This window comes from Hemiscyllium ocellatum, chromosome 3 (assembly GCF_020745735.1).
Source record: "Hemiscyllium ocellatum isolate sHemOce1 chromosome 3, sHemOce1.pat.X.cur, whole genome shotgun sequence".
NCBI classification, from domain to species: domain Eukaryota; kingdom Metazoa; phylum Chordata; class Chondrichthyes; order Orectolobiformes; family Hemiscylliidae; genus Hemiscyllium; species Hemiscyllium ocellatum.
The window spans coordinates 98,698,439-98,726,237 of NC_083403.1; the positions used below are offsets into that span (position 1 = coordinate 98,698,439).

Below are 27,799 nucleotides of genomic sequence, written 5' to 3' on the forward strand. Positions count from 1 at the left end.
CACTGAGCTGTCGTGCTGCTCCTAAGTGACGGAAGTTTAGACATTTTTCTTTCTTGATATCATTTATTGAAAATCATTTTGCTCTGAAAGTTCCAAGCATCTTCTGATTTCTCTTATTGTCTGGATATAGAATTTTCAATGTATGTCTATATCCACAGTTAAAAGGCCTCTATTTACTTCATAGTGATTATCTTAGTTTCTGAGATGCATAGGAAAACAGAATGCTATCAGAGGTGGAATGAGTTATTTATCCAAGGCCCTTTCTTCCCTCTCAAATGGGTGTCAAGGATCTTTATGATACTAAGGCAGAAAAGGTTGATATTGTTATTATCCTGGTCAATATTTATCCATTAACCAAGATCATTAAAACAGGTGAGGATCTGTTTATTCACTACATGACTGTTTGTGCAAACTTGTGCAAAACTAGCAGTGGTATTTTCGACATTAAAACTGTGGCTACACTTTGCAAAGCACTGTAGTGGTTGAAAAATATTGTAGGATGTCCTGACCAATGAAGGCATTAAAGAAATGTAGGTCCTTCTTTCTGCAGGAGGTAGCTAGCCGACAGTGTAATAATGATGAGCAATGTCAGCAATTGTCTTTGTTTCATTAAGGGTTCTAATTCAATACTGTTTTGTCTGGAAGTCAGCCCGAATCCTTAAGGGCCAGTCTTGTAGTTGTCTTGTCAAAGAGCTCCCCCTGCTGCAAACTGTGCTTTGAGACAGCTGAGGGACTGTCACATTTGTGTTCAAATATTGAAGACAGACTTGCACACCCTTCAGGGAGATGGGACGAGAAAAAAAATCGTGTTAGATTTTGGGTGGAGGTCCATCATCTGAACAAATGAAGGGAGGAATGAGGTGTCGACCTGACGAAGCCACAAAGCAGGCTACTTGTGTGCCAAACAGCAAGAGGTTATGTTAACATTGAAAGGTCACTAACCCTCGATCAAGATATTGACTGAGGTAACACTGGAAGTTACAAAGGTACTTGCCATAAACTACAAATTCTCCTTAGTTACTGGCATGTTAGGTCTGAGGCCAGAAATAACTTTCAAATTGTAAACATTACACCCTTGGTCAAAGTGGTGTAAAGATAAGTCCATCAAGTAGAAACTAGTCAGTTTAACTTGGTAGTAGGAGACCTGACAATCCAGTATTACAGTAACAGTCACTTGGAAAAATATAAGCTAATTTGCCAGGATGGATTTGTTCAGGGCAAATCATGTTTGAATATTGTGAGGACAGTGTCTTTCTATTTTGTGCTTTTTAAGAGACTGTGGACAGAAGTGAGGAAGAGCTGTTTTAATATCAGGGTTTGAAAGAGTAGCTGCATGTTTTGAATGTAAGTAATCTGACAACCATTTCAGACAACTGTTTGGATAAGCAGTAATTGAATGTTGAGTTACAGATAACTTGGAGCTGAGGAGATGGATGGACGCAGCATTTGTTGACAATATGAAGTTCATTGGTCTGTGGAGTCATGATCAGTTATCAGTGACTGAGACATTTTTGCCTGTCAACAACTGTGTGACTGGTGCTCTGTTTTCCTTCCATAGTCCAAAGATGTGCAGGTCAGGTGGATTAGTCATGCTAAATTGCCTATAATGTCCAAGGATGAACAGGCTAGGTGGATTAGTCACGAAAATTGCAGGGTTCCAGGGATAGGGTTTTGGGGTGTGTCTGGATGGAATGCTCTTTGAAGGGTTGGTGTGGACTAGTTGGGTCAATTGGCCTGCTTCCACACTGTAGGGATTCTAGAAGAGTCATTAGGATCATCTCAACAACAGAACCTGAGAACAAATATTATTGAATGGTCTTTCCCCTCTGCCCACTAACCTGATTTCCCTGTATGTGTGTGTTTGTGTGCAAGGGTGAAGTTATAAGGGAATTAGAGTTGTATGTCAATGGCGATAGCTGATTTCCTGGTTAATTATTTGTAATAAATAGTAATTCTTGTTCAGTACAGAAATCTGATCCATGCTTTTTATCAGCCTGGGTCTGGAAATCAGGTAAATTGGGGAACTTTCCCTACTTTTTAAAGCCTTTAATTATTGTGATGATTCCAGGAATAGTAGAACTTGATTTTCAGCACATTACCTCGTAAGACATAACAATAATTTTCTCAATTTTTTTTTAATGATACAGCAGAGTGGGTTACTGGACATACTGGTGTGTGTGTGTGGGCTTCCAGAAAGTGCCAATGTAACAGACTGGTCATCAAAGTTTAATCCCATGGACTAAGAGGGGCAGTGGCAATATGAATATGAAATTGGCTAAGCAAAAGGGTGAAGTGGTTTTTAGCAGTCTGGAATAATGTGTATAGCAGGGTTCCTATAGTTGGGTTGTTAGGACCACAGTTTATCTTAATTTATGTTAATTTGCTACATCTGTATGCACAGGATGCAATTTCAAAATTAGCAGGATCATAAATCTGAGAGGATTGCGATCAACTTCAAGAGAATGTAGACAAGTCAGTGGAATGGGTGAGACACATTACAAATGAAAGTTGTGAAGTGATTCATTTAGGAAGAAAAAAGATAAGCAATATTAAATAGAAAGATACTTTTCTAAAAGAGATGCTGGGGGTGAAGGGGTACGAGACATGCACAAATCATTGAATTTGGCAGGACAGTTTGAGAAACAGATCTTGAGTTTTATGGATAAAAGCGGAGAGGACAAAAGCAAGGGCATTGCAGTAGACGTTCATAAAACTCTAGTTCAGCTTCAACTGGAGTATGATGGTCAATTCAGGGCACAGCATTTCAGGAAAAAATATGAAAGCAGAAAATGCTTCGAGGGATGAGGAAATTAAGTAATGTGGATAGAGTGGAGAAGCTGGGGCTGTTCCCTTTGAGAAGAGATGACTGGGAGGAGATTTAGTAAAGGTGCTCAAAATCATGAGGGATCAGGACAGTAACAATAAGGAGGAGCCATCCCCATTGGTGAAGGGGTGAGGAACTAAATGACAGTGATTTTTTTTTAAATGCAATGAATAGTTAGGATCTGCAGTATGCTGCTTGAGAGTGTGCGAGGCAGATTCAATTATAACTTTCAAAAAGAAATAGGATCCTTAGCTGAAGTAAAACAATCTGCAGGCCTATGGGGAAAGGAATGAATGGCCCCCTACATAGAAAGTTTTTATTCCATGAAAAGACACTTTGGTCACTCAGCCTGTTCCTAGCATTGGAAATGAATTTACCTCTCCATTTCTACTTGAGAAGGGCAAAAATACCAGAAAACTATCCAGCTGAATTAGAAGATAAATATCTGGAAAAATCCCCTTTTGGTGATTTAAAACATTACCCCTTGTATGATGTTCTGTTTGCCCCAGTCAAAATCAGGCACTGTTCTTACCTGAAAATCTCACAGAGTCACAGTACATCACAGAAGCTGCCAACCAATGCAAATCATAGTACAGTTTCTGAGACCCAACCTCATTCTTGTCTTTCATAACCTGGAAAAGTGACCCTTGGTCCTTCCTAACCTATTCAGTTGAAATAACACAAACACAATAATCAAAGTCCCATCATTATCTGATGACGCTTGACCAAATAAACTCTGAGTCTTTGAAGTACAGAATCCTGGTGCTTTGAACCTGTTTGGTCCTCAAAGATAGATTACATTGATAATTAATCTTGGGATGTAAAATTCACCTCTATTGTGCTGTTGTTGCTGGTGCCTTGAAGCTTCAGTGCAGAGACTAACTTGTATGTACTGTGTTTGAGGCTCTTCCTGATACAGCCTGTTCATGCCAATGTTGGAGAGGGCATCAGGCAAACTTCTGTACTCTTGATGTTGGAAAACTTGTGATGTCAAATAAATATGTTCAAGTGGCACATGGAACCTTCCCTCAGAGTCATTTAAAGGGGTAGGTAGCTGAGGCACTTGCATTTCATGACTTGACCAATGTCTAAGGGCTCAGGCATTAACACTGCTGCCTCACAGTGCCAGAGACCTGGGTTCAGTTCCATCCTCAGACAACTGTGTGGAGTTTACATGTTCTCCCCCTGTCAGCATGGGTTTCTGCCGGGTGCTCTGGTTTCCTCCAATGTTCTCCCCCTGTCAGCATGGGTTTCTGCTGTGTGTTCCGGTTACATCCCACAGCTAGGTGATTAGCCATGTTAAAGTACCCAAAGTGTTCAGGGATGTGTAAGTTAGAGTCGTTAGCCATAGGAAATGTAGAGTTACAGGGAAGGGTAGGAGGATGGGTCTGAGTGGGATGGTCTTAGGAAGGTTGTTGTGAACCTGCTGGATTTAATAATAGCCTGTTTCCACATTGTAGGGATTCTATGAATGCCTAGGTGGGTAAGTGGTCTTTGACAGCTGACTGCTGCAGACCAACTCACAAGTGTGGATCCTGCCTCAGCTCTAAATGGCTCTGGAGGGTTTTATCATGATTGAGGGATTCTGACCCCATTATAGAAATTATATTTCACTAAGTTTTAAAGAACCAGTCTCCCTAGTCCTATGTCCCAGGCCTCTGGCTGCTCTCTGAAACATGGGAAATTTTAACTTTGATAACTTCTATCCTAAAACATTAGTGTGCAAATGCAATGGCTGCCAAAGTGAGTTAAACATTAGCTTACATTTCCATTGAGATGCTGAGTTACCAGGCCTCTGGTGACTAATCGACCAGCAAGTCTAGCCCAACCTAATGGATGAGTTGTTCTGGAAAAATTATAAGAAGAAGCTTCAACTTTCTGTTGGAAGGGTGTTATTCATGACCTGAAGATGAAACTGACTCCCTGCCTCCTTTAGGAAAATCTCTCCCCCCATCAAAGCAATGCATTTCCTTTTTAAAAATCTCTGAATTTCTTTTGGCTACTTACCTTTAAATCTGTATCCATAGAATGATGACCCTTCCACCATTCGAAAGGGTTTCTCCTTATTTATCCCATGAAAATACTTTGTAATTTGAAGACATATGATAGGAATGAAAATTACAGCACTGAGAGAGCCAAGGTCGTTTGAGCTCTGTAAGTACAGAAATAGGTCTGTTCATAGATGCAGATAAGAGCATCACTGCCCCCACCCCGTCCCTCACCATCCTCCACCCTCATAAATGTCACTGGCATTGGGAATGAGGCAGCAGACCTCCGTACACAGGCTGTCGGTACTAGCAGGGGTAAACCAAGCTTTTAATCCATGATCCTGCTCCACCATTCAGCTTGCCTGGATTGGTGCAGCTCCAATAACATTCAAGAATTTTGACACCATTCAGGACAAAGCAACCCACTTGACTAGCACCACAGCCAGAAACATCCACTTCCTCACTGCCAACACTTAGCAGCAGCAAAGTGTACCAGCTACAAGATGCACTGCAGAAATCATTGAGTCATGATAGACAGCACCTTCCAAACCCACAACCATGACTATCCAGAAGGAGAAAGGCAGTAGATACATTAAAACACCACCATGTACAAATTCCCCTTCAAGTCATTCATCGTTCTGAATTGCAAAATCACTGTTCCTTAAGTGTCACTGAGTAAAAATCCTGAAATGTCCTCCATGATGGCGTTGTGGTTTACCTAAGCATATAGGCAGCAGCAGTTCAAGAAGGCAGTTCACCACCACCTGCTCAAGGACAATAAACGCCAGGCAGCTTCAACCACATCAGTGATTGAAGAGAAAATAACTAGCTAAATCTGATCATCTTTGTCAATGCCATTTTCCTTCACTGTCTCCATATTCTGTGAATATCTTAATTTAGAAAGATATCAATCCTAGAATAGTCACTATTACTGAGATTAATTTTTAATTCCTGATTTTTATTAATTTGTTTTTAAATTCTATCAGGTGCCTTGGAGATATGTGAACTTTTCCCTAGAGCACTAACATGGATCTCTGGATTATGATTCTAGTGATAGTTTTCATTGCACCACTACTTTCCTTCGGAGAGTCTCTAAAGATTGAATAATAAGAGGAATGATGACATAAAATGGGCAAAGACATGGCATTTCATGCCATCGTGCAATTTTGCAAATGCGAAGTTGAATCCTGCAGTGTAGAAACCTGTTGTATGACCCATTTTGCAAAACACAGCTTAATTTTTATTTATCTGCTGTTGAATAAAAACAGAATTTCCACTTTGGAAACAGATAGAAATTCCAAAGTCCTGGTTATCCCACTGGTTCTTTAACTAGCCGTATTTGTCCCTATCACAATGTTTTGCTGTTTTGCTGAACAGTACTCAGGCTTCTGGAAAATTCAATTCTGGTTCCAGGGCATGTCAGCTGGATTAGTCTCTGCATTTGTTTTAAGGGAGTCAGATGTTTTTGGGAGGGACTAAATTCCTTTCAGGCTGTCATGCCGTCACACTGCCTAGTCTAAAAATCACTGATTAAACGAAACACAGAATATTCTTTTGATTCACAATTGTCCTGCTATCTATAAATATTCAGCAAATGACATATTTTCTTTCAATATTCTGCCCAATTTACATGATGTTCAATGGTGAATTGAATGGAGGAAATGCAAGAGGAAGACCACGTCCTCAAAGTAACAGTAAGCTACAAAGTAATTGCTCATATTGATTCAATGTTACCTGAGGCTCCCTGGCTGGCTCAATAAACTTACCTTGTGAGTACAGTTCAGATGGACTCTGGATTTGTGTGTCCTGTGGTATTTGCCAAATTAAAGTCAGGGCGTGGTACTGCAATTGGCCTTCAGCATCCCTCGCTGAATGACAGAGAAATTGCTCAGTATCCTTGTTTCTGATCTCTATCTGGTGACCTACTCCACCTCTCCTGGAAGGGACGGAAGGTTAATAACAGTGCAAAATGGATTGAGGGTTTGGTGGTGATACTTTGGTGGTTGAACAGTCTATTGGCCCTCATTATCACATTGGGCGAGACCATATTTTCAGGCACAAAAGAAAAATATGGTCACCTCTCTGATTTTTCCATTGCAATTTCTTTGCTAATTAAAACTTCTATCCTTCAAAGTTTGTGAGAAGATTTGTAGCTCGGGTGCTCGTTGTGGTTCTGTTCACCGAGTTGGGAATTTGTGTTGCAGACGTTTCATCCCCTGTCTAGGTGACATCCTCAGTGCTTGGGAGCCTCCTGTGAAGGGCTTCTGTGATCTTTCCTCCGGCATTTATAATGGTTTGTCTCTGCCACTTCCGGTTGTCAGTTCCAGCTGTCTGTTGCAGTGGTTGGTATATTGGGTCCAGATCGATGCGCTTATTGATTGAATCTGTGGATGAGTGCTATGCCTCTAGGAATTCCCTGGCTGTTCTCTGTTTGGCTTGTCCTATAATAGTAGTGTTGTCCCAGTAATGTTGCTTGTCATCTGCGTGTGTGGCTACTAAGGATAGCTGGTCGTGTCGTTTCGTGGCTAGTTGGTGTTCATGGATGCATATCGTTAGCTGTCTTCCTGCTTGTCCTATGTAGTGTTTTGTGCAGCCCTTGCATGGGATTTTGTACACTACATTGGTTTAGCATCCACAGATTCAATCAATAAGTACATCGACCTGGACCCAATATACCAACCACTGCAACGGACAGCTGGAACTGACAACCGGAAGCAGCAGAGACAAACCACAATAAATGCCGGAGGAAATATCACAGAAGCGCTTCACAGGAGGCTCCCAAGCACTGAGGATGTCACCCAGACAGGGGACTAAACGTCTGCAACACAAATTCCTAGTTCGGCGAACAGAACCACAACAACTTTTATCCCCATTGAATCCTGTTCTGTGTAATTTTTGCGGGAGAGCATAATTTTCTAAAGAAGTTAAGCATAAGTCATATTAAACTGCCCAATTACAGGTTCATAAACACATTGCATTTGATGTGTGTGAATGATGAAGAAATAAGGTGGAACTCATGGTTCCTCTTGTAGCATGAAAATATAGAAAATCTGGTGTGTGGTCATCAGATGGGCCCAATTGTCAATACTGATTTACACCTACTTTACCTTTGACAAACAGGTGGGTGTAACCTGACTTGAAAATGGTGTAGTTGATGCCGGGCTGAATAACAGGAACGCCTGAACATTAGGAAGGATTGGGAACATGTGTGTATGTTGTGGTGAATTGGGGGTGTGTGCTGGTGTGGTGATCTAACTGAGGACTTTTAAAGTACAAAAGGATTCTCTAGGGTAAATGAGGTGTAACTATTTCTGTTTGTAGCAAATTCCAAAATGATTAGGATAGTCATTAATAAATTTAAGAAGTGTTACAGGCCATTCAGAAATGGTCATGGACATGGAAGATGCTAGACATGGAGAGATTGATGTGAATACAACAGGTTCATTTAAGGCTACAGTGGGTAAAAAACTGAGGGAAAAAGAAGTGGAAAAATGTGGTGATAGAATGAGATGACATGGAATGTATGAAACTCATGGCCAGTATAAGCACTAGAATCAACCAGCTGGACTGGATGGCCTGCTTTGGGCTGTACAGTCATTGTAATTAGCTTAATGCTTTTCTTGGCTGAAAATGAAAACTTAGCCCCTGAGGTTTGGATTCCTTTCTAGCCCTATTCCTCTGGTGGGCATAGGAAATTATAAATTTAACCAGTAAAGTGATATTGGTTTTAGATTGAGCCTGACACAATCTGAAGAAAATGTTGGCTAGATTTCTTTAATCAACAACAAATAACTGATTATTACCAAAGCAATTTAAACAAACAGAGAAAAAGATTATTGACAGATAGACAGGCTTAGATTGTACAATGATTGATGTGACCTGTATTCTAACATCTTAATCTTAACATGAGGTCAAACTCCACTGAACACATCAAATAACAAATGAGATTATCCAGGCAGATCCTGTAGACTTCTCAACAATTTCTCCAAATATTAATAAAACTGTGGGTCATCAAATCTCATTAAATACCACAAGAAATTACAATCCTTCACTTCAACAATGTGACTTAGAAATTCTCTTAAATTCTTTGAAATCCCATCATGACCTGCGTCAATGACGGTTCATGGTCTTGTGGTCCATCTTTCTTTTCTGTGCTTGTGCTCCCCTGGATGCTGGAAAACTATGATCATGCACATCGTCATAAGCATTTATCCAGCTTTTCATCAACAGTGAGTTTCCCCAACCCATGTTGCTGCTGAAATTTTCCTCACCTCCAATATTGCACAGCCAACAGCAGTCCTACTCAACATGGAATCTTCCCTGTGTCTGCTTCTTTCTCAACACTAATATGTCCCCAAAACTTTGCTTCTGTGACCCCTGAACTGTGCTCAGCAACCCATCAGAAACCTTGCAATTAGTCTTGCCTCTATCTCTAGGTAGAACCGAATGAAATTAATTGTGGGACAGTCAATTGGAGCAAACCCTTAGATCTCTCTTTGCAGCTGAATGATAGAGTGTTGCCATTTTCACAGAATGCTAGCTTTCAGCACAAATTACATACAGACAAAAAAGGATTCATCATAAGTGTCACAATCGTCTGCTTGCTGAGTTCATGTTTCAAGTCACAAGCTTTGAATTTCAGGGCCATCTTGTCGTCAGGTATAATGAAAATTCCAAGGACAAGAATTGAAGAGGCGGCAAGTATGTTGTCAAGAAGGCTATCTTTTAATAATCTCTTCCAAAACTAGTTTCAGTCTCAACCTCATGACTCATCAAGGATTGTGGTATTGAAAAAAGAAATATAATTTGCTTTTAAGGTGCCAGCTTTATTGGTAACCATTGGTAACAAGCAGTTTTTCTTCACTTGTTACGTTTAGAATTGAACTGCGTGCTGTTCACAACCTTTGTAACTAACTCCTTGATTTCTGTTCCCACATTCACTCTGCCACCACTGTCTCAGCTGCTTTGCAGTTCTCCACACAATCTTAGCCCATTGTCTGCTGACCCCCTTATCTGTGCGTTTTCTACTTCCACACTTGACTATTCTGAGACTCTCTTGGTTGGCCTTCTTCTGTCCTCTTCATAAACTTGAAATCATTTAAAATTTTGCTGCCTAATTCACAACTTGCATCTATTCACTCAACATCCCCGAACTTGCTGACCTACACTGGCCTCTGGTTTGGCAAAGCCTTGAGTTTAAAATTCTTATCCAAATGCCCAAACCCCTCCATGGCCTTGTGTCTGTTTAAGTCTGTAACATCCTCCATTTCTCCAACCTTTTCAGAGCGTTTCTCTGACTTCACCATTTGTGGCCATGTTTTCAACTGTCCCGGCCCCAAGCTCTTAACATCATTCCTGAACCTCTCCACCTCTCTCTGTCCCTTTAAGACCCTTTAACCAAACATTTTGTGACCTGTCATAATGCTCCTTCTGTGTTTCACTGTCAAATTTTGGATTATCGTACTTGTGAAGCACAATTTGCTATATCAGAGGCACTATATAAATGTAAGTTGGTGTCGTAAGGTCTTGACACTGAAATACACTCATTATTTATTAAATAGTTGAAGTATCCCAAATGGTCTTGGAGCCAGAGATCTAAACTTGCTTATGAGTAGAATATATTGGCTAAACAGTCCACATGGGTGCATCTGCAATGAAAGTATGAGGGGAAAGCCATAACTGGCCTCAAAGTATAGATGCTAGGATTATAATTCATGAATAATCTGCATCTTGTCCTGTTGTGGTACAGGAGACCTTAGTTCAGAATGTTCATGGGAGGAGATACCATAGGGAGACCAAAGATGGAAAGAGAGAATCTGGCAAGGAAGGCTGCACCTCCTAAAACCTCTTGGTACATAGTTTTCTATGTCATGCGATAGGCTGTGCAAGAACCTATTTCATCTGGTGCCACTGAGATCATTCAGGATGAAGTTATGTTTCTTTAGAATGCCCCTTCTCAATTCCCACTTCACTTTTATCCAATTTCCTGGCATTTTATGTATTAAAGATGGTGTGAACAGAGACTTCTTGCTTTCCATCCCATATCCACATTCCACTCCCAAATCTCCCCTTCTGGTTTTTTGCTTTTGGGGACTCAAAGAACTGCCATGTGACCAACCAAAGCAACCTCTCAAGGAACATAAGAGCAGAAGATAATAGGAGGAGTAGGTACAGGGACCAGCTTCGTGATTCAGTATAATTTTGGTTGTCTTTGGCTTCAAGTATCCTTCCCATATCCCACCACATACCTACCCATTCCTCATATCTCTTGATTATTTGAGGAACCAAAAATCTATATCTCACCCTTAAATGTATTCAATGACTGAGCGTGCAAAACCCTCTGGGCTGGAGGGTTTCAAAAATTCACAACCCTTTGAATGAAGTTGCTTCTAATTAATCTTAATCGTAAAGGATTGCTGCCTTACCCTGAAACAGTATCCCCTTGTTCTGGATTCTCCAGCCAGGGAGAAAAAAAATCTCCGTAGCTATCTTGACCAACCTTTTTCATAATCGTGATTGTTTCAATGAGATCACCTCTCATTCTTCCAAAGTCCTGGGAGTAGATCCAATTTACTCAGCTGTTTATCATAACACAACCCTCTCATACCAGGGATGAGGCTAATGAAACTTGCTGTACTGCTGTCAATGCAAATATAGAACATAGAACATAGAAAAATACAGCATAGTACAGGCCCTTCGGCCCTCGATGTTGTGTCGACCAAAGTCTACCTAACCTACACTAGCCCAATAACCTCCATATGCTTATCCAATGCCCGCTTAAATGACCATAAAGAGGGACAGTTCACCACTGCTACTGGCAGGGCATTCCATGAACTCACAACCCGCTGAGTAAAGAATCTACCCCTAACATCTGTCCTATACCTACCACCCCTTAATTTAAAGCTGTGTCCCCTAGTAACAGCTGACTCCATGAACAGAAAAAGGTTCTCAGTGTCTACCCTATCTAAACCCCTAATCATCTTGTACACCTCTATCAAATCTCCCCTAAACCTTCTTTTCTACAATGAGGACAGCCCCAAGTGCCTCAGCCTTTCCTCATACGATCTTCCTACCATGCCAGGCAACATCCTGGTAAACCTCCTCTGCACTCGTTCCAATGCCTCCACATCCTTCCTATAGTATGGCGACCAAAACTGCACACAATACTCCAGATGAGGGCGCACCAGAGTCTTATACAACTGCAACATGACCTCAGGACTCTGGAACTCAATTCCTCTACCAATAAAGCCCAGTACACCATATGCCTTCTTCACAGCTCTATTTCCCTGGGTGGCAACTTTCAGAGATCTGTGTACATGGACACCAAGATCCCTCTGCTCATCCACACTACCAAGTAGCCTACCATTAGCCCAGTAATCCATCTTCTTGTTACTCCTACCAAAGTGAATGACTTCACACTTAGCTACATTGAACTCCATTTGCCACCTTTCTGCCCAGCTCTGCAACTTATCTATATCCCGCTGTAACCTGCCACATCCTTCTTCGCTGTCCACAACTCCACCGACTTTCGTGTCATCCGCAAACTTGCTCACCCAGCTTTCAAGCCCCTCCTCTACATCATTTATAAAGATGACAAACAGCAATGGTCCCAAAACAGATCCTTGTGGAACACCGCTAGTAACTGCACTCCAAGATGAACCTATTCCATCAACTACTACCCTCTGTCTCCTTCCAGCCAGCCAATTCCTAATCCAAACCTCTAATGCACCCTCAATGCCATACCTCCGTAGTTTTTGCATTAGCCTACCATGGGGTACCTTATCGAACGCCTTGCTAAAATCCATATACACCACATCTACTGCTTTACCCTCGTCCACCTCCTTAGTCACCTTCTCAAAGAACTCAATAAGGTTTGTGAGGCACGACCTGCCCTTCACAAAACCATGCTGACTATCCTTGATCACATTATTCCTATCCAGATGTTCATAAATCCTATCCCTTACAATTCTCTCTAAGACTTCGCCCACAACAGAAGTGAGACTCACTGGCCTATAGTTACTCGGGCTATCCCTACTCCCCTTCTTGAACAAGGGGACCACATTTGCTATCCTCCAGTCTTCTGGCACTATTCCCGTAGACAATGACGACATAAAAATCCAGGCCAATGGCTCTGCTATCTCCTCCCTAGCTTCCCAGAGGATCCTAGGATAAATGCCATCAGGCCCAGGGGACTTATCTATTTTCATCCTTTCCAGTATTCCCCAGACCTCTTCCCTACATACCTTAAGGCCATCCATTCTAATCACTTGTGACTCAATATCCACATCAGCAATAGTGTCCTGTTCCTGAGTGAATACTGACGAAAAGTATTGATTTAGTGTCTCTCCAATCTCCTCCGCTTCCACGCACAACTTCCCACTACTATCCTTGACTGGACCGATACCTACCCTAGTCATCCTTTTATTCCTGACATACCTATAGAAAGCCTTTGGGTTTTCCCTAATCCTACCAACTAAGGACTTTTCATGTCCCCTTCTCGCTGCTCTTAGCTCTCTCTTTAGATCCTTCCTGGCTACCTTATAACTCTCAATCGCCCCAACTGAACCTTCACGCCTCATCTTTACATAGGCCGCCCTCTTCCCTTTCACAAGGGATTCCAATTCCTTATTAAACCACGGCTCCCTCACAAGACCCTTTACTCCCTGCCTGACTGGTACATACTTATCAAGGACACCCAATAGCTGTTCCTTGAACAATCTCCACATATCATTTGTGTTCTTCCCTTGAAGCCTATTTTTCCAATCCACACATCCTAAGTCATGCCTCACCGCATCATAATTTCCCTGCCCCCAGCTATAACTCTTGCCCTGCAGTGCACACTTATCCCTCTCCATCCCTAAAGTAAAAGTCACCGAGTTGTGGTCACTGTCCCCGAAGTGCTCACCTACGTCCAAGTCTAACACCTGGCCTGGTCCATTACCTAGAACCAAATCCAGTATAGCCTCACCTCTTGTTGGCCTGTCTACATATTGTGTCAGGAAACCCTCCTGCACACATTGGACAAACACCGACCCATCTAACGAACTTGAGCTATAGCTTTCCCAGTCAATATCTGGGAAGTTAAAGTCCCCCATAACAACCACCCTGCTACTTTCACTCTTCTCCTGAATCATCCTCGCTTCTTAAACAGAGAAACTACACAAAGTACTCAGGTTGTAGTCTCATAATTGTAGCGAGCATTCTTTATTCTTGTATCTTTCCTTCCAGTTTGCCCCAGCCTTCCTCAGTCCATGCCTCAAAGTTATTCACTTATCTAATCTTTCTTCTTCTTCAACTGCTTTTATTCCCAATTTCTCCTGCAATTGTTGCCAGCACAAGACTGTTATGTTTTCATTTTCAATGTCCTTACTTCACTATCTCCCTCTCTCTAACTACTGAGGTTGTATTTAGCCTTTCTTCTGATTCCAGAACTTATTCATTTGTATTTCTATTCATCCAGCTGAATCTGAGCATGTTTTGCTAGACATATAAGTCACATAGGAGATGTAGCAACTTCCATAGGTCCAAGAATACAATCATAATCTATTTCTGTAATATTGGCAAAAAGATTCATATTATCCAGGACACTGGGGAAATGTCTTCCGTTGTCCCTCAAATCACTAGCCCATAGTATCTTTTTAGTCACCTGTGTGGGTGGACATGGCCAAAATTTAACATTTAATAAGAAAGACAACGCCAATGATAATGCAGATCTCTCTCAGTACACCACTCCCACAGTACTGCACTGGAAAATCAACTTACATTTTGTGTTCAAGTTTCTGGAATGTAGCTTAAATATGGAAACTTCTGACATCAAGGACAGAGTGCTACCCAGTGAACCACAGCTGACATCAATGACAAAAGACAGCTCTAGACTGCTTCCAAAGGTAAAAACACCTAGTACAGTCACTAGTTTTGGAGTGTTGCACTTGTGGAGGCAAGAATTGATCTGTGAATAATGAAGATGAGAGAATTTTTTTTTGCAACGTGCATCTGGAAGCAGATGCTCAGATTCACCCGAATGATTAGAAATACAGATGAATAAGTTCTGGAATCAGAAGAATGGCTAAATACAACCTCAGTAGTTAGAGAGAGGAAGATAGTCAAGTAAGGATATTGCAAATGAAAACATAACAGTCTTGTCCTGGCAACAATTGAATGAGATATTGAGAATGAAAACATTGAAGAAGAAGAAAGATTAGATGAGTGAATAACATTGAGACAAGGATTTAGAAAGGCTGCAGCAAACTGGAAGGATGAATACAAGAATAAAGAAGAACCTTTACAATTGTACAGGATTTTGGTGAGATCACAGCTTTGTGGGACCATGTGACCAAACGTGATACTGTATTTCCTACATTCCCAATGTACACAAATACTTAATTTATCTGTAAAACACTTAAGGATTCCTTGAGATCATGAGATGCACTAAATAAATGCTTCTATTTCTTTCAGTGCTTTGCGTGATCTCATATACTAACGTTGCATTATTTGTAAATTACGTAAGAAGATCATGTGATGCAGTTATGTCTTTGCTTCTCACCCAGAAGGTCTGGGTACAAATCATCCCTGGAATAATGTATCCAATAAATGTATTCATAAAGGTTGATTAAAAATAATTCACTCAGTAGCAGAGAGTAAATAAATATGGTGAGCAACTGAACTGTATTGTGATAGATGAAGAAGTGGTGCTGAAAAGGCTGGTAGCACTCCAGGTAGAGAAATTGCCAGGCCCAGATGCGATACATTCTAGATTGCTGAGAGAGGTAAAGAGAAAAATAAGTTAATACTCCAAGGTTTTTGGACTTTTAGACAGACACAGAAATAGACAGGGCTATGGACCATGTGCAGGCAGGTAGGATTAGTTTAGAATGGCATCACAGTTGGCATAGTGAGAAAAGGGCCTGTTCCTGTGCTATATTGTTTTATGTTCTATGACAATCAGCATTATTTTGTCAAGGGCAGGTCATGCCTGACAAATTTCATGACAAGGAAACACAGGCAGTGGATGAGGGTAGTGCTGTGGATGTTGTATATTTGGATTTTCAGCAAGCATTTTAACATGGTGCCAAATGGCAGATTAGTGAAAAATTAGAAATATTTGGAATTCATGTGTCATTGATAGCATAGATTAAAAGTTGGTAAAAAGATAGGAAACTGAGGGTGAGTATAGATGAGTATTTTTCAGATAAAAGCTGAGTTGAAAGTGATGTTCCCCAGGGAGCTGTGTTGGGACCCTTGCTTTTTCTGATTTATATAAACATTTGGAGATGGATGTTGAGGGCAAAAGCTCTAAAGTTCCATATGATTTCAATCTAGGGAGAGTAGTGAATTGTGAGGATGACGCTGAGTGACTTCAAAGGGACATTGACAAGTTGGCCAAATAGGCAGACAAATTTTAATGCAGAGACCTCTGCGATCGTTCATTTTGCTAGAATTACCATAGAGAGACAAGGCAGCCTCAATGGTATAACTTTACAGAGAGTACAGAAACAAAGGGATCTTGGATTCACATAGACACAGAATCCAGACAGTGTGAAAACATACCATTTGACCCAACAAGTCAACACCGAACTCCGAAGAGTAAACCATCCAGACCCATTCCCCTACCCTATTTCTCAACATTTCTCCTGACTAATGCCCTAACCTACACATCCCTGAACACTATGGACAATTTAGCATGGCCAAGTCACATAACCTGCACATCTTTGGATAGTGGGAGGAGACTGGAGCACCTGGAGGAGACCCATGTAAACACAGGGAGAATGTGCAAACTCCACACAGACAGTCACCCAAGGCTGGAATCACACCTTGGTCCCTGGAGCTGAGGCAGCAGTGCTAACCACTGAGCCACCATGGCACCTATGTGCCTGCATAATTCTCTCAAGGTGGCCAGGCAAGTGGAAACAGTAGTTAAACCAATTTATAGGATCCTTTGATGTATAAATAGAGACATAGAGTATAAAAACAAGGAAGTAATGCTATTACCTTTACAAGCCATTCCTCAGACCACATTTGGAGTATTGTGTTCAGTTCTGGACACTAATTAAGGGAGGATGTTAAAGCTCTGGAGAGAGAGCAGAGGAAATTTACTGGAATGATAACAGGAATGGGGGATTTTAGATACAAGGAAACATTCGAGAAAATGCTGGAAAAACTCAGCAGGTCTGATAGCATCAGTGGAAAGAAATCAGAGTGAATGTTTTGGGTTGCTTGACAATTTCTCAAAACCTTTCTCAGAGAAAGTGGGCTTTTTCATTGGAGCAGAGAGGATTAGGATGACCTTATTGGCATGTTCAAAATTATGAACAATTTTGACAGAGTAAGGAAGAAAATTCTGTTTCCACTAGTTTTAATATCAGTAACAACGGATCACAATTTCAAGATTTCAGCAAAAGAGTTGGTAGCGAGATGAGGAGAAAAATCTTTACTCAGGGAGTTATTAGGATTTGAAATAGGCTCCCTGGGAGAATGGTGGAGCTGGATTCCGAATGAGTTAAAAAAAAGAGTTGGATAAATATTTGTAATTAATGAGTTTGAGGGCTATGAGATAGGGCTGGAGAATTGGAGTGACTGAATAGTTCTTTTGGAAGCTGGTACAGACATGATGTGTCAAATGGTACTGTAAATTCTATGATTCTATAAGTGTCCCAACTTTATGATATTGGTTTATGCTGTGATTTGGAAATTTACTACTTTCACAGAGTGACATTCTAATCAAAGAACCAAAAAAAATGATAGAGGCTGGAGGAAACTATCATGATTGTGGCTCCATGTCCTTGAAGATTGAAGTAAATTTTGATATGCTGTTCCTGATTCAATGATGAACATTAATTGTTTTAAGAATTACTTTGAGCAAAACATTCATTCAGGTGGAAATGTTCAAATTGTGGTTTGATTTGCTGCTTTTCTTTCTCATGGATGAGGCTGTTCTGTTCCAGCCTGATTCAGTCAAGCGATAGTTTCTTCACTTAGTAAAGCTATGCAATATCTCATTGTAGGAAGCAAATGATGGGACAGATGTAATCGATGGAAGTGGGATATCCTTCACACGCCAGAAGAGGGGCGTCAGAGTCAGTGGAAAATTCATGCCACCGCTGGACTGGGAGAGAGTTGAGAGGAAGTACACATCCAGGTCAACAGGTCATTCCTATCTTCCCAGACCAGATCTGTCATCAGTCTCAGGGGTGCAACTTTACAAACCAATGACAGATGAGCAATGTGGGGACAGAAAATATATTCAATATGGTGGTGACAGTCAAAAACAAGAAGAAAATAGCACAGAAGACTGGGAAACTAACAATGAGGATAAAGCTCAAAGCATATCTGTTTCAAAAGTTGGGATTTCGAAAGAAACAATGGATGAACTGAAAGCCGTTCTTAAAGAGAGTCCCTTAATTACCAGCCGGCAAACAGTGAATAATATAACTAGTTGTTCTACCTCTGATTTGAATGTACAGAGTCCTGAGGAGAAACCCAGAGATGAAGAGGGTAAATCGTCCACCATCTTAAAAGCACAATCTAGCAGCCCGAGAGAGCTGACAGCACAGGTACCAAGCAAGAAAGTTGCTGGAGATGAGATGCCAAAACAGGTGGTGGCTACTTCCAATATCCAAAAATCAGAGAACATCAAACCAATCATTTTGAAGGCAATGGAGTTACCCAGCCACACTGACAGTGGGTTAGACTCAAAGCATGATCCAAGTTCAAATGTTAAAGGTTGGTACTTTGCTGATAATGTGTTACAGTTCATTGAGAAAGTTCTAATTCATGGCAGCATGCATCTCAATTCACATATTGCAGCCTAGAGGTTTTACCTTTGTTTTCATCACATGGCTGACCAGGAATCTCTCCCAAATGATTTGCATATTAATCCTCAACCTGCTTAGTCAAACAATGGGCATACCTTCCTTGATCAGTACTTTATGAACCAAGAGCTTCTGGATCAGAGGCAGGGGGTACCCACTGCAACATTTGACTTCCATGGTATTATAACCAAAGTTGCGGTGAGGTTTCTTCAGTTTATTTAAGTTCTAGCCAGATGACTTGACTTATCAAGATCTTGGGTGTGGAGAAATGAACTGGCTCCCCTTTTTCATTCACCTGCTCAAATTTTAACAAGGCTAATTTATAAAGGATCCCTTGCTTTATTGATATATTTCTCCAAGGCTAAATGAAGTTGTGTTTTAAAAGTAGGTCAATTTAACCAGGCTTTCTTGAATTCAGAAAAGAGTGAGTTTATTCATTACTAAAACAATGACAAATAATAATGCAACACAGATATGTACAGATTAGTTATGAAAATTAGAAATAAAATGTTGAGTCCAAAAAATATAAAAGTTACAAGATATATGGATCAGTCTCTGCATCACTTGTGCAGAGTAGATATGTGATATGTGACAGTTGTTTTTGAGGTTCTTAGCTTTGCAGGCTGATAGAAATTCTTTTGCTCTGTTTTCTTTTGACTTGTTAGCTAGCTGGTGTCTAGCATGCAGAGTGACAGATTCCTTTCCTTGAAATGATGGTGGTGACTAGTGGGTGGATCTTCAACTATGATCTGCACAGCACATTAGCACTCGAACCCAGGATAGTACACGTGTACCTCCTGATCTCCAGCATCTGCAGTCCTCACTTTCTCCTCCACTCAATAGCAAACTTTCTTTCACTAGCTCACACATACTATGATTGAACTGGTTTTTGACCCCATTCTGTTGTATTCATGAGAGAGTGAGACTTGAGACATATATCTCTCGAACAGGATAATGTATTTTTTTTTCATGTTCTGACACAACTTGCAGAGGTTATGGCTCACTTTGCAGTGCATTTTTAACCTTTTGAAGCTTCTGTGACATATGCAGGTGTGACATTCTAGAGTTCTTCTCCAGACAGCACACGGCTATGAAAGAATATATTCTGACATAGACTTAGGAGAAACCATGGAGAAATGTTGCTAAAAAAAATTTATATTATTTCTCCACTGACAGGAGATGCCAATTTGTCCTTGACCAGCGTTGTTCAGCCTAAGTCTAAAAGAAAGCACTTAAAACTGTGTGAGATAACTTCTTGCAAAATGAATTTCACTTTCAAAGTGAGGAGACCACCTTTTTGGATTTGGTGTGATCAGCTACTTTCAATTATTCAGTACTTTCAATCCCAGGCAATAGTTTCTGTGCAGCTACCAATTCCTTTAATTAACTTAAGCATTTCAAACAACACCACTCCTGTATTTGCTTTGCTGAAGGAAATATAACCTTATTGTGCAGTCTAGTCCTATATCTCATATCATTAAACATGATGTGGAGGTGCCAGTGTTGGACTGGGGTAGACAAAGTTAAAAATCACACAACACCAGGCTATAATCCAACAGGTTTATTTGGAAGTACTAGCTTTTGGAGCGCTGCTCCTTCATCAGGTAGCTATGGAGCAGGATCATAAGACATAGAATTTAAAGCAAAAGATCGTTATCTCTTTCACCCTCAACTTATCAATAACCTCTTTGTTTGCCTAACCTTTTCTCTCTCTCTCTAGGCACCATCTCCATGTACTCTATTTTCTCCCACCAAACTCCATGTTCAACATAAGTTCTGTGCCTTATGATCCTGCTCCACAGCTACTGATGAAGGAGTAGCACTCCCGAAAGCTAGTACTTCCAAATAAACCTGTCAGACTATAAGCTGGTGTTTTGTGATTTTTAACTTAATCACTTAAACAGATTAGCTGATCATTATCACATTGCTAGTTTGAGGGAGCTTGCTGTGCATGATATGGTTGCTATTTTTCCAGAAAATTACAATAATGACTACACTTTAAAAGTACTCTGTTGATTGCAAAAGCACCTTAAGATGTTCAGTAGTCATGAAATAGCCTTTATAACTGTAAAGACGTTTTCCATAACTATAAACCTGTTGGACAACATGACCTGTTCCTGCATTTTGCATTCTATGCAATTCAATGTAATTTAGTAATCTGTTATTTTACAGTTAACATGAGAGACCTGCCTATGCTTAACAGTGTAACTCCCTCACAAACAAGCACCACGATTGAGCAAGCGAAGCAACAGATAACAAGGGAAGACATACGATTTATCCGTTTTGAAGCAAGTGACTTTCATGGAATTTCAAGATCGAAAACGATTCCATCTCGTTTTTTTCAGGTATGATATGCTATTTGCCTTTAAATGGATAATGTAACGTGCTGATTGCAGAAAGCTACAGGTAAAAAAATCAATTGCCTTCCACATTTCCATTGTCAGTGAATAATCTGTTGCAGTTTCATTTTAATGGTAACAGACAATCTTTGTTACATAGCTTGATTTTATTGGGAGTATTTTTACCTCTGAGTGTACATGTTGTGCAAAAATTCTATCCTGGATTAAGAGCAGCAACAAACCTACCCTAGTACAATATTATAAAAAACTGCAAACTTTCAAGTAAGACATTAAACTCATATGAAAATTGTAGTGTTCAATTTCTCTGCATTTGATTACCTGAATCTGAGTAATTGATCTTTATTTGCTGTGCTTGATTGATTAGGCCTGGGTATTGATTTGGAGCAAAGTACCGGACCTCATACAGTTAGCTGGAAGCTGTTGAAGAGTGAAAGGATAGGCATTTAAAGGTCTGTTAAGAAGTAAATAAATTTAATAAGCTTTGTAAATAAAGTTCCTGTAAACTTAAATCCTAGCATCATCTCTGCATAGACAAATAAAAAATGCTGCAAAAACTCAGGTTTAGTAGCATCTGTAGAGAGTAACACCTATAGCAGAATAACATCTGTAACAGAGTTAACGTTTCGAGTCCAATGTCCTTTCTTCAGGAACGAAAATAGTTGGGGAGGGGTGATATTTGTGTAAAGATGGACTTGGGTGGGAGATAATAGAGTACATGGAGATTGTGCTGAGAGAGAGAGGGAGACGGCTGTGCAAACAAAACAAGCTGAGGGAGAGAGAGATGATAGCTAGAGAGTGCTAATGAGATGTGTAAATAATTGAAAATAAGAAAGCTATGCTAGGAGCAGGCTGCATAACAGGATATAGGGGTTTGAGCAAAGATAATGAATGAGGAAGGGAGTGTTCATGTTCAAAAATTGTTAAACTTAATGTTGAGATCTAAGGCTATAAGGTACCTCAGTGGGTGATGAGATGTTGTTCTTCTAGTTTGTGTTGAGCCTCACTGGAGCACTTAAGATTGGAGACAGAATTGTTGGCATGGGAACACAGTGGTGTATACAGAGGGATCTGAGTGTCCTGGTACATAAATCAAGAAGAATTAGTATGCAGGTACAGCAAGTGACTAGAAAGACAAGTGGCATGTTGATGTTTATTTCAAGGGAAATGGAACAATAAAATAAGGAAGTATTGATGCAACTGTACAGGGTATTGCTGGATCACATTTAGACTATTGTACAGTTTTGTTTTTTTATTTTAAAATAATTTATAATTGCATTAGAAACAGTTCAGAGAAGGTTCACTTTATTCATCCTGGAATGAATGGCTCATGTTATGAAGAAAGACTGAACAGTTTGGGCCTATATCCATTAGAATTTATTAGAATGAGAAGCGATCTTATTAAACCATGTGAGATCCTGTGTGGTTTTGATAGAATTGATACATAGAGGATGTTTCCTCCTGTCAGGGAGACTAGAATTAAGGAGCACATTTGAGAATGAGAGACCATGAAGATGAAGACAAAAGAAAATCTTTTTACTGTCAGATTGTTGTTGCTCTATGGAATTCTCTTCCCCAGAAAACAATGGAAACTGGATCATTGAAAATTTTCAAGGCTGATTTGGATAGATTTTTGATAGAGGAGGGTGCAGAGATGATACCACAGCCAGGTCAGCTATGATCCTATTGAATGGCAGAGCAGGCTGAAAGGGTAAAATGGCCGATGCCTGTTAAATAATTTGTTCCTGTGTCAATGTTAATCAAGTGACTTATTTTACTGGCATTTTCAAACAGTCTACAATGAATAACAGTCCTGAAGTTTAACACATTAACAGGGGATTAGCAAAGGGGGATTTCAGCATAATGGCTCTGATTTTTCAATGGTCAGATTGTATTTATTCCAGTGCAGATGGGAATTGTTTATGAGGGTCTCTGGAATCCCCATTGTAGCAGACATCAAATAAAGCATCTGGCAAATTGAATTTTCTTCTGGGAAATTCCTCAATGCCTGGAACCCCTGAGAGAGTCCATATAAATCAGATACTTCAGAGAGTGCTGATGAAATTAAGTAAAACAATTACGCAGGATATATTAAACTATTAAATACATTGTCTAACTCCCAAGTGACTATTCAACTGAACACATACATTTACCTCGTATTTACCAACTGCATCTCCCCAGACCAGTTACATTGCACAAAACCTGACCCAACATCCTCACCACTTCCTTCGGGAACGCCCCACCCCTCTCCATCCAGCCTCTCTGCTGTGCCCCTCTCCACTATCTGACTCCTCATCTCTATGATGGGAATGGGTTTGTGGACTAAATGGTCCATTCCTGTTCCTATGTGCCTAATTAAGCATTATTTCTCAGCATGGTAAGGAACTGATGTATTTGGGGAGAGTGTTGAGTGATGGGAAGGGGGGCACTGGCTGGGGAATGGAGGCTGACAGGAGGAATTCAGAGAGTGTGCAGAATATGACTAAATGGCTGGACCATGAAGATGAATGGATTTCCTGGAGTGTTGATTGAGGTCTGAGGATTAAGAATGTTTGTACTATTGCCTGGCAGGAGAGCAAAGGACTGAGATAAAATCTATTGTAGGAATTACACTTTTGAGCTTCAGAAGAGATTTACCAGTTGCTGGGTATGGAAGGTTTGAGTTATAAAGAAGGACTGGATAGGCTGGGACTTCTGCAATGGAGGTTAGAAGGTTGAGAGGTGATCTTATCAATGTTTATAAAACCATAAGGAATTTAGATAGGGTTAATAGTAGGTGTCTTTTCCCTAGGATAGGGGCTTTCAAGACCAGGAGACATATTTTTAAGGTGAGAAGAGAGAGAGTTTAAAAAAGAGATGAGGGGCAACATTGTTATACAGAGAGTGATTTGCATGTGGAATGAACTTCCTGAGGAAGTGGTGGATGTGGGCACACTTACAATGTTTAAAAGATACCTTGATAAATACGTGAATAGGAAAGATTTGGAGGGATATGGGCCAGGAGCAAGCAGGTGGGAAAAGTTTAGTTTAGAATTATGTTCAGAATGGACTGGTGACCAAAGGGTCTGTTTCTGTGTTTTATGACTCCACAACTCTATCGATCTAAAGAGAGTTCTGACCTGTACTCGCTCATGTCTTCTGATTAATATTTATTAGATTCTAAAAGAGTGCTGTGTTTAACTAGTGTATTGTATAGACCCAATTAAGTTATCTCCCCCGCCCCCCCCCCCCCCGTCCACTTTATATGACAGGCTTATACAATGCTTTAACTTTCACAGGGATTTAAAGGCCAGGGACATTGTTAGGGTATTCTAAACTGATGACATAAGTACTTTTTTAAAAACACCAACACAAAATTGCATGGAAATTAACTTGGCCAAACTTATGCTTCTTATACAGGAGAAAGTGTATCACGGTGTGCCTCTCCCGAGAGGTTATCTGGAAATAGCTTTGGACCCGAAGGAAAACGGAATGAATCATCCCAATTTCAACAGTGACATACTCTTAATGCCCGACATCTCAACCTTCAGAATCCTGCCTTGGGCTGACAAAACTGCAAGGATCATTTGTGATGCTTGCTCAATAACAGGAGGTCCCCTTCTGACCTCCCCGAGACAGATAGCAAAGCTTCAATTGAACCAGCTCCGGGCATATGGCTTCACCTTGTACTCATCATTCACATATGAGTTTTGGCTTTACAGTTTCACTCAGATATTAAACACACCAGCGTCTTTTCCTGCTGCGACTCTCCTGAATAACCATGACCAGAACTTTGTGCAAGAGCTATTCAATGATATGTATGGTGCCGGGGTTGATATTGAAAGCTTCTCCTCTTCCTCGGGGCCTGGCCAAATGGAGGTCTCTCTCCGAGCTGAATTTGGAATGAGTGCAGTGGACAATGCTTTCACATTCAGGACTGGTGTCAAAGAGTTAGCAAGGAAACATAATAATGCTGCCAGCTTCTTCACACCCTCTGGTTTTGGCAACTCAGGCACATTTTCCCACAGTCTGTGGGATGCCAATGGAAGGCAGAATCTCTTCTCTGATCCAACGGCAGCACAAGAGCTGTCTGGCATTGGGAAGAGATGGCAAGCTGGCCTGGCACAACATGCTGCTGCCCTCAGCTGTCTAGTGGCACCTGGCCCCTGTTGTCGCCAACGCTACAGCGCAGGGAAGCATGAAGGGGTCGTTGACGTGACCTGTGGCTCCAACGACAACAGCTGTGCCATTAACACCAAGTTCCATGGTGGTGGGGGTGCCCGTCTTGAAAACCGCCTGGCATCAGCCATGGCAAACCCGTACATCGTCCTTGCTGCCACTGTGGCTGCAGGCCTTGATGGCCTCAGGAGGGGTTCCTCTGAAAGCTCAACACAAGGTGCGCCCATTCTTCACCCACTGAAACCCTGCAGTATTCCTGTTCGGTTGGAGGATGCACTCATTGAACTGGAACATGACTACTGTATTCGGAGAGCACTGGGTGAACCTTTCATCCAACATTTCATTGCTGTTAAACGGTTTGAATTGAAAACACAGGCATTAGATGGTGAAGATGAAAAGTACCTAGAATACTTCATCTAGTAAAATGGCCATAAATGCATATTAAAAATCATGTGCAGAATACCTTACATCACACCATATACAGCACACAGTATAGCATCTGTAAAGTACAACATATACAAGATATCACACATATGATACCATATAGCATATAATTGACATTGCATACTTAAAAAAGATAAGATATATAAAAACAATATATCGTTCATAGTATACTATATACAAAATACATTAATTTCATATCACAGTGATTATATAAAAAATGTATTATATTTGATTGATTATACCATATAGCATTCATAACTTGTACAATATATAATAATTAATATGTCACATGCTAGATAGACAATTCATCTTAATAACAAGTTTCAGAATTCTCAATTCACAAATTCAGTCCTTATTCTTTAAGTTGCTGTTCACTGGCACTGGTGGGGGTAAATCCTGATATTAGAAGTGCTTATATCATTTGATTTAATGTTGAGTAATCTGGGTAGTTAGCCTGATCCTTGGGAAGGAAATCATTTTCGTTTGAATCCTCCTCTGGTTTTATTGTGGATGCATAAAATTGTGGATAACTATATAGTGCATCAGAATTTTGTATGATGTGACTTTTTAAATGGAGTTTGATCAGTTAGGAAATTGGGAAGATTAGGTTTTACAATTTTCCTTCTAATTTACCTCTAAATGATTTCTAATTGAAATGAGAATTTTCTTGCTTTCATACCAGGAGTTATATGAGAAATAATGGCCCATGCCTTCTCCCAGGCATTAAGTTTAATGAAACTGTTCTCAAGAGAATACAAATGAGCACGACTGCTAGAAAGCAGGAATAGATTCCTCATTTAACAGTGTCTCTGAGTCTTGCCACCTTCCTAAAATGGCCAAATGAGATTAGCAATGTGTACGATTTGTTGCATTTTTTAATGGAGAAAACACGTCCTGAGGCATTTCTGTATCTTTGTGTTGATACAGCATTGGACCAACATTAAATCTTGGTGTTGGTCACAGGAAAGGTGAGGCTTTGGGGTACCATATTGTGCAGTATTGGCAAAAGTGAATTGCACAGAGGATCCTTCAATGTTATTGAATAGGTACAGGAATCTTTCCAGTTATCATCAGGGCAAGAGTGCACTGAAAAGTATAGGGAGATAGCTAAATATTCCAAGCAGCTGACCTATTTTGTATGTTCTTGGGACATGGGCATCACTGGGACTTATTGTCGATCTGTGGTTGCCCTGAGAGGCAACTGGACCACAGAGTAGCTTGCTTGCAATGTTCCATTTAAGTTCTTTTCTGGAGGATGCGGGTAATTTATTTAAATGCACAGCCTCCATAATCTTTTTTTGTGTCGTAACTTAAAGGAGCAGCATTTTGCATGGCCTTTGCAGTAATTGGCTGTTTGGCTGACAGGAACAAGGAATGTCGCTTGCTTGCCCACTCCAGAAGGCCGGCAACAGTCAACAATATTGATGTGGAACTGGAGTCAAAAATATGCCCAGGCTAGGCAAGGTCACCTTTGAAGGGTGTGAACCTGTTTGGGGGATATATAGTCATTTAACTCTTTATTTCAAGATCCTTTGTTTAAACTTGGAATATAATTCTCGTGCTGCTATAGCAAGATTTGAACTAACTGGATTGGCTTTTCCAAGTTAGGCTGTGATGCTGACACCAGCTTCCATTCTAGATCAGCAACCTGGAAGTGGCTCATTGGTCTGGATTTTCCTGAAGATGTCCAAATAAGAAGCCAGTTCCAGGAACTTGGTCAGTTAAGGACAGTGGGTTGACAAAGGAAGGGAGAGGCCTGAAAAAAGGAATACAGCCATGTCTCGCTAACAATAGTCAAGAGGTGCTGCTGAGGCAGGCAAGTGAGGTTGAGGGTGCACGAATACAAATTACATTCTCTGATACCTTCAGCAAAGATTATATTGAAGAGGCCTACAGTAGGCTGGGGGTAATTGGGGTAGGTGGGCAAAGAGTCAGGGAATCCCTTCACAGGACTAGTTTTGGCTAGAGCAGAAGCCTTTTGGATTGGCAACATCTCTATTAAAGCACGGAGGTTCCGACTTCCCTGGAATCTCCCTCTGCTACCTCTAGGGAATAGCATACATGTCAGAATGGATATGGGTGGTATTGTGCTGATGGAGAAAATGCATCATGGAGTGTTCTCAATGTGATGTAGCTGGCTGCCTCCAGGGCTGTTTCCACTGATGAAGGTGAACATAGCCCATTGTCTGTAAAATAAATACAAGTAATAGTTCTGTCAAA

General features: G+C 40.7%; 1 protein-coding gene across 1 annotated transcript; it reads left to right on the forward strand.

Moving 5' to 3' along the window:
* Positions 1-14,609: 14,609 nt before the first annotated feature.
* Positions 14,610-25,555, forward strand: lgsn (lengsin, lens protein with glutamine synthetase domain). The gene is made up of 4 exons (XM_060854858.1): positions 14,610-14,699; positions 17,814-18,489; positions 20,793-20,965; positions 24,377-25,555. Exons 1-4 carry the CDS (start codon positions 14,610-14,612, stop codon positions 25,553-25,555), a joined length of 2,118 nt encoding a protein of 705 aa, XP_060710841.1.
* Positions 25,556-27,799: the final 2,244 nt, after the last annotated feature.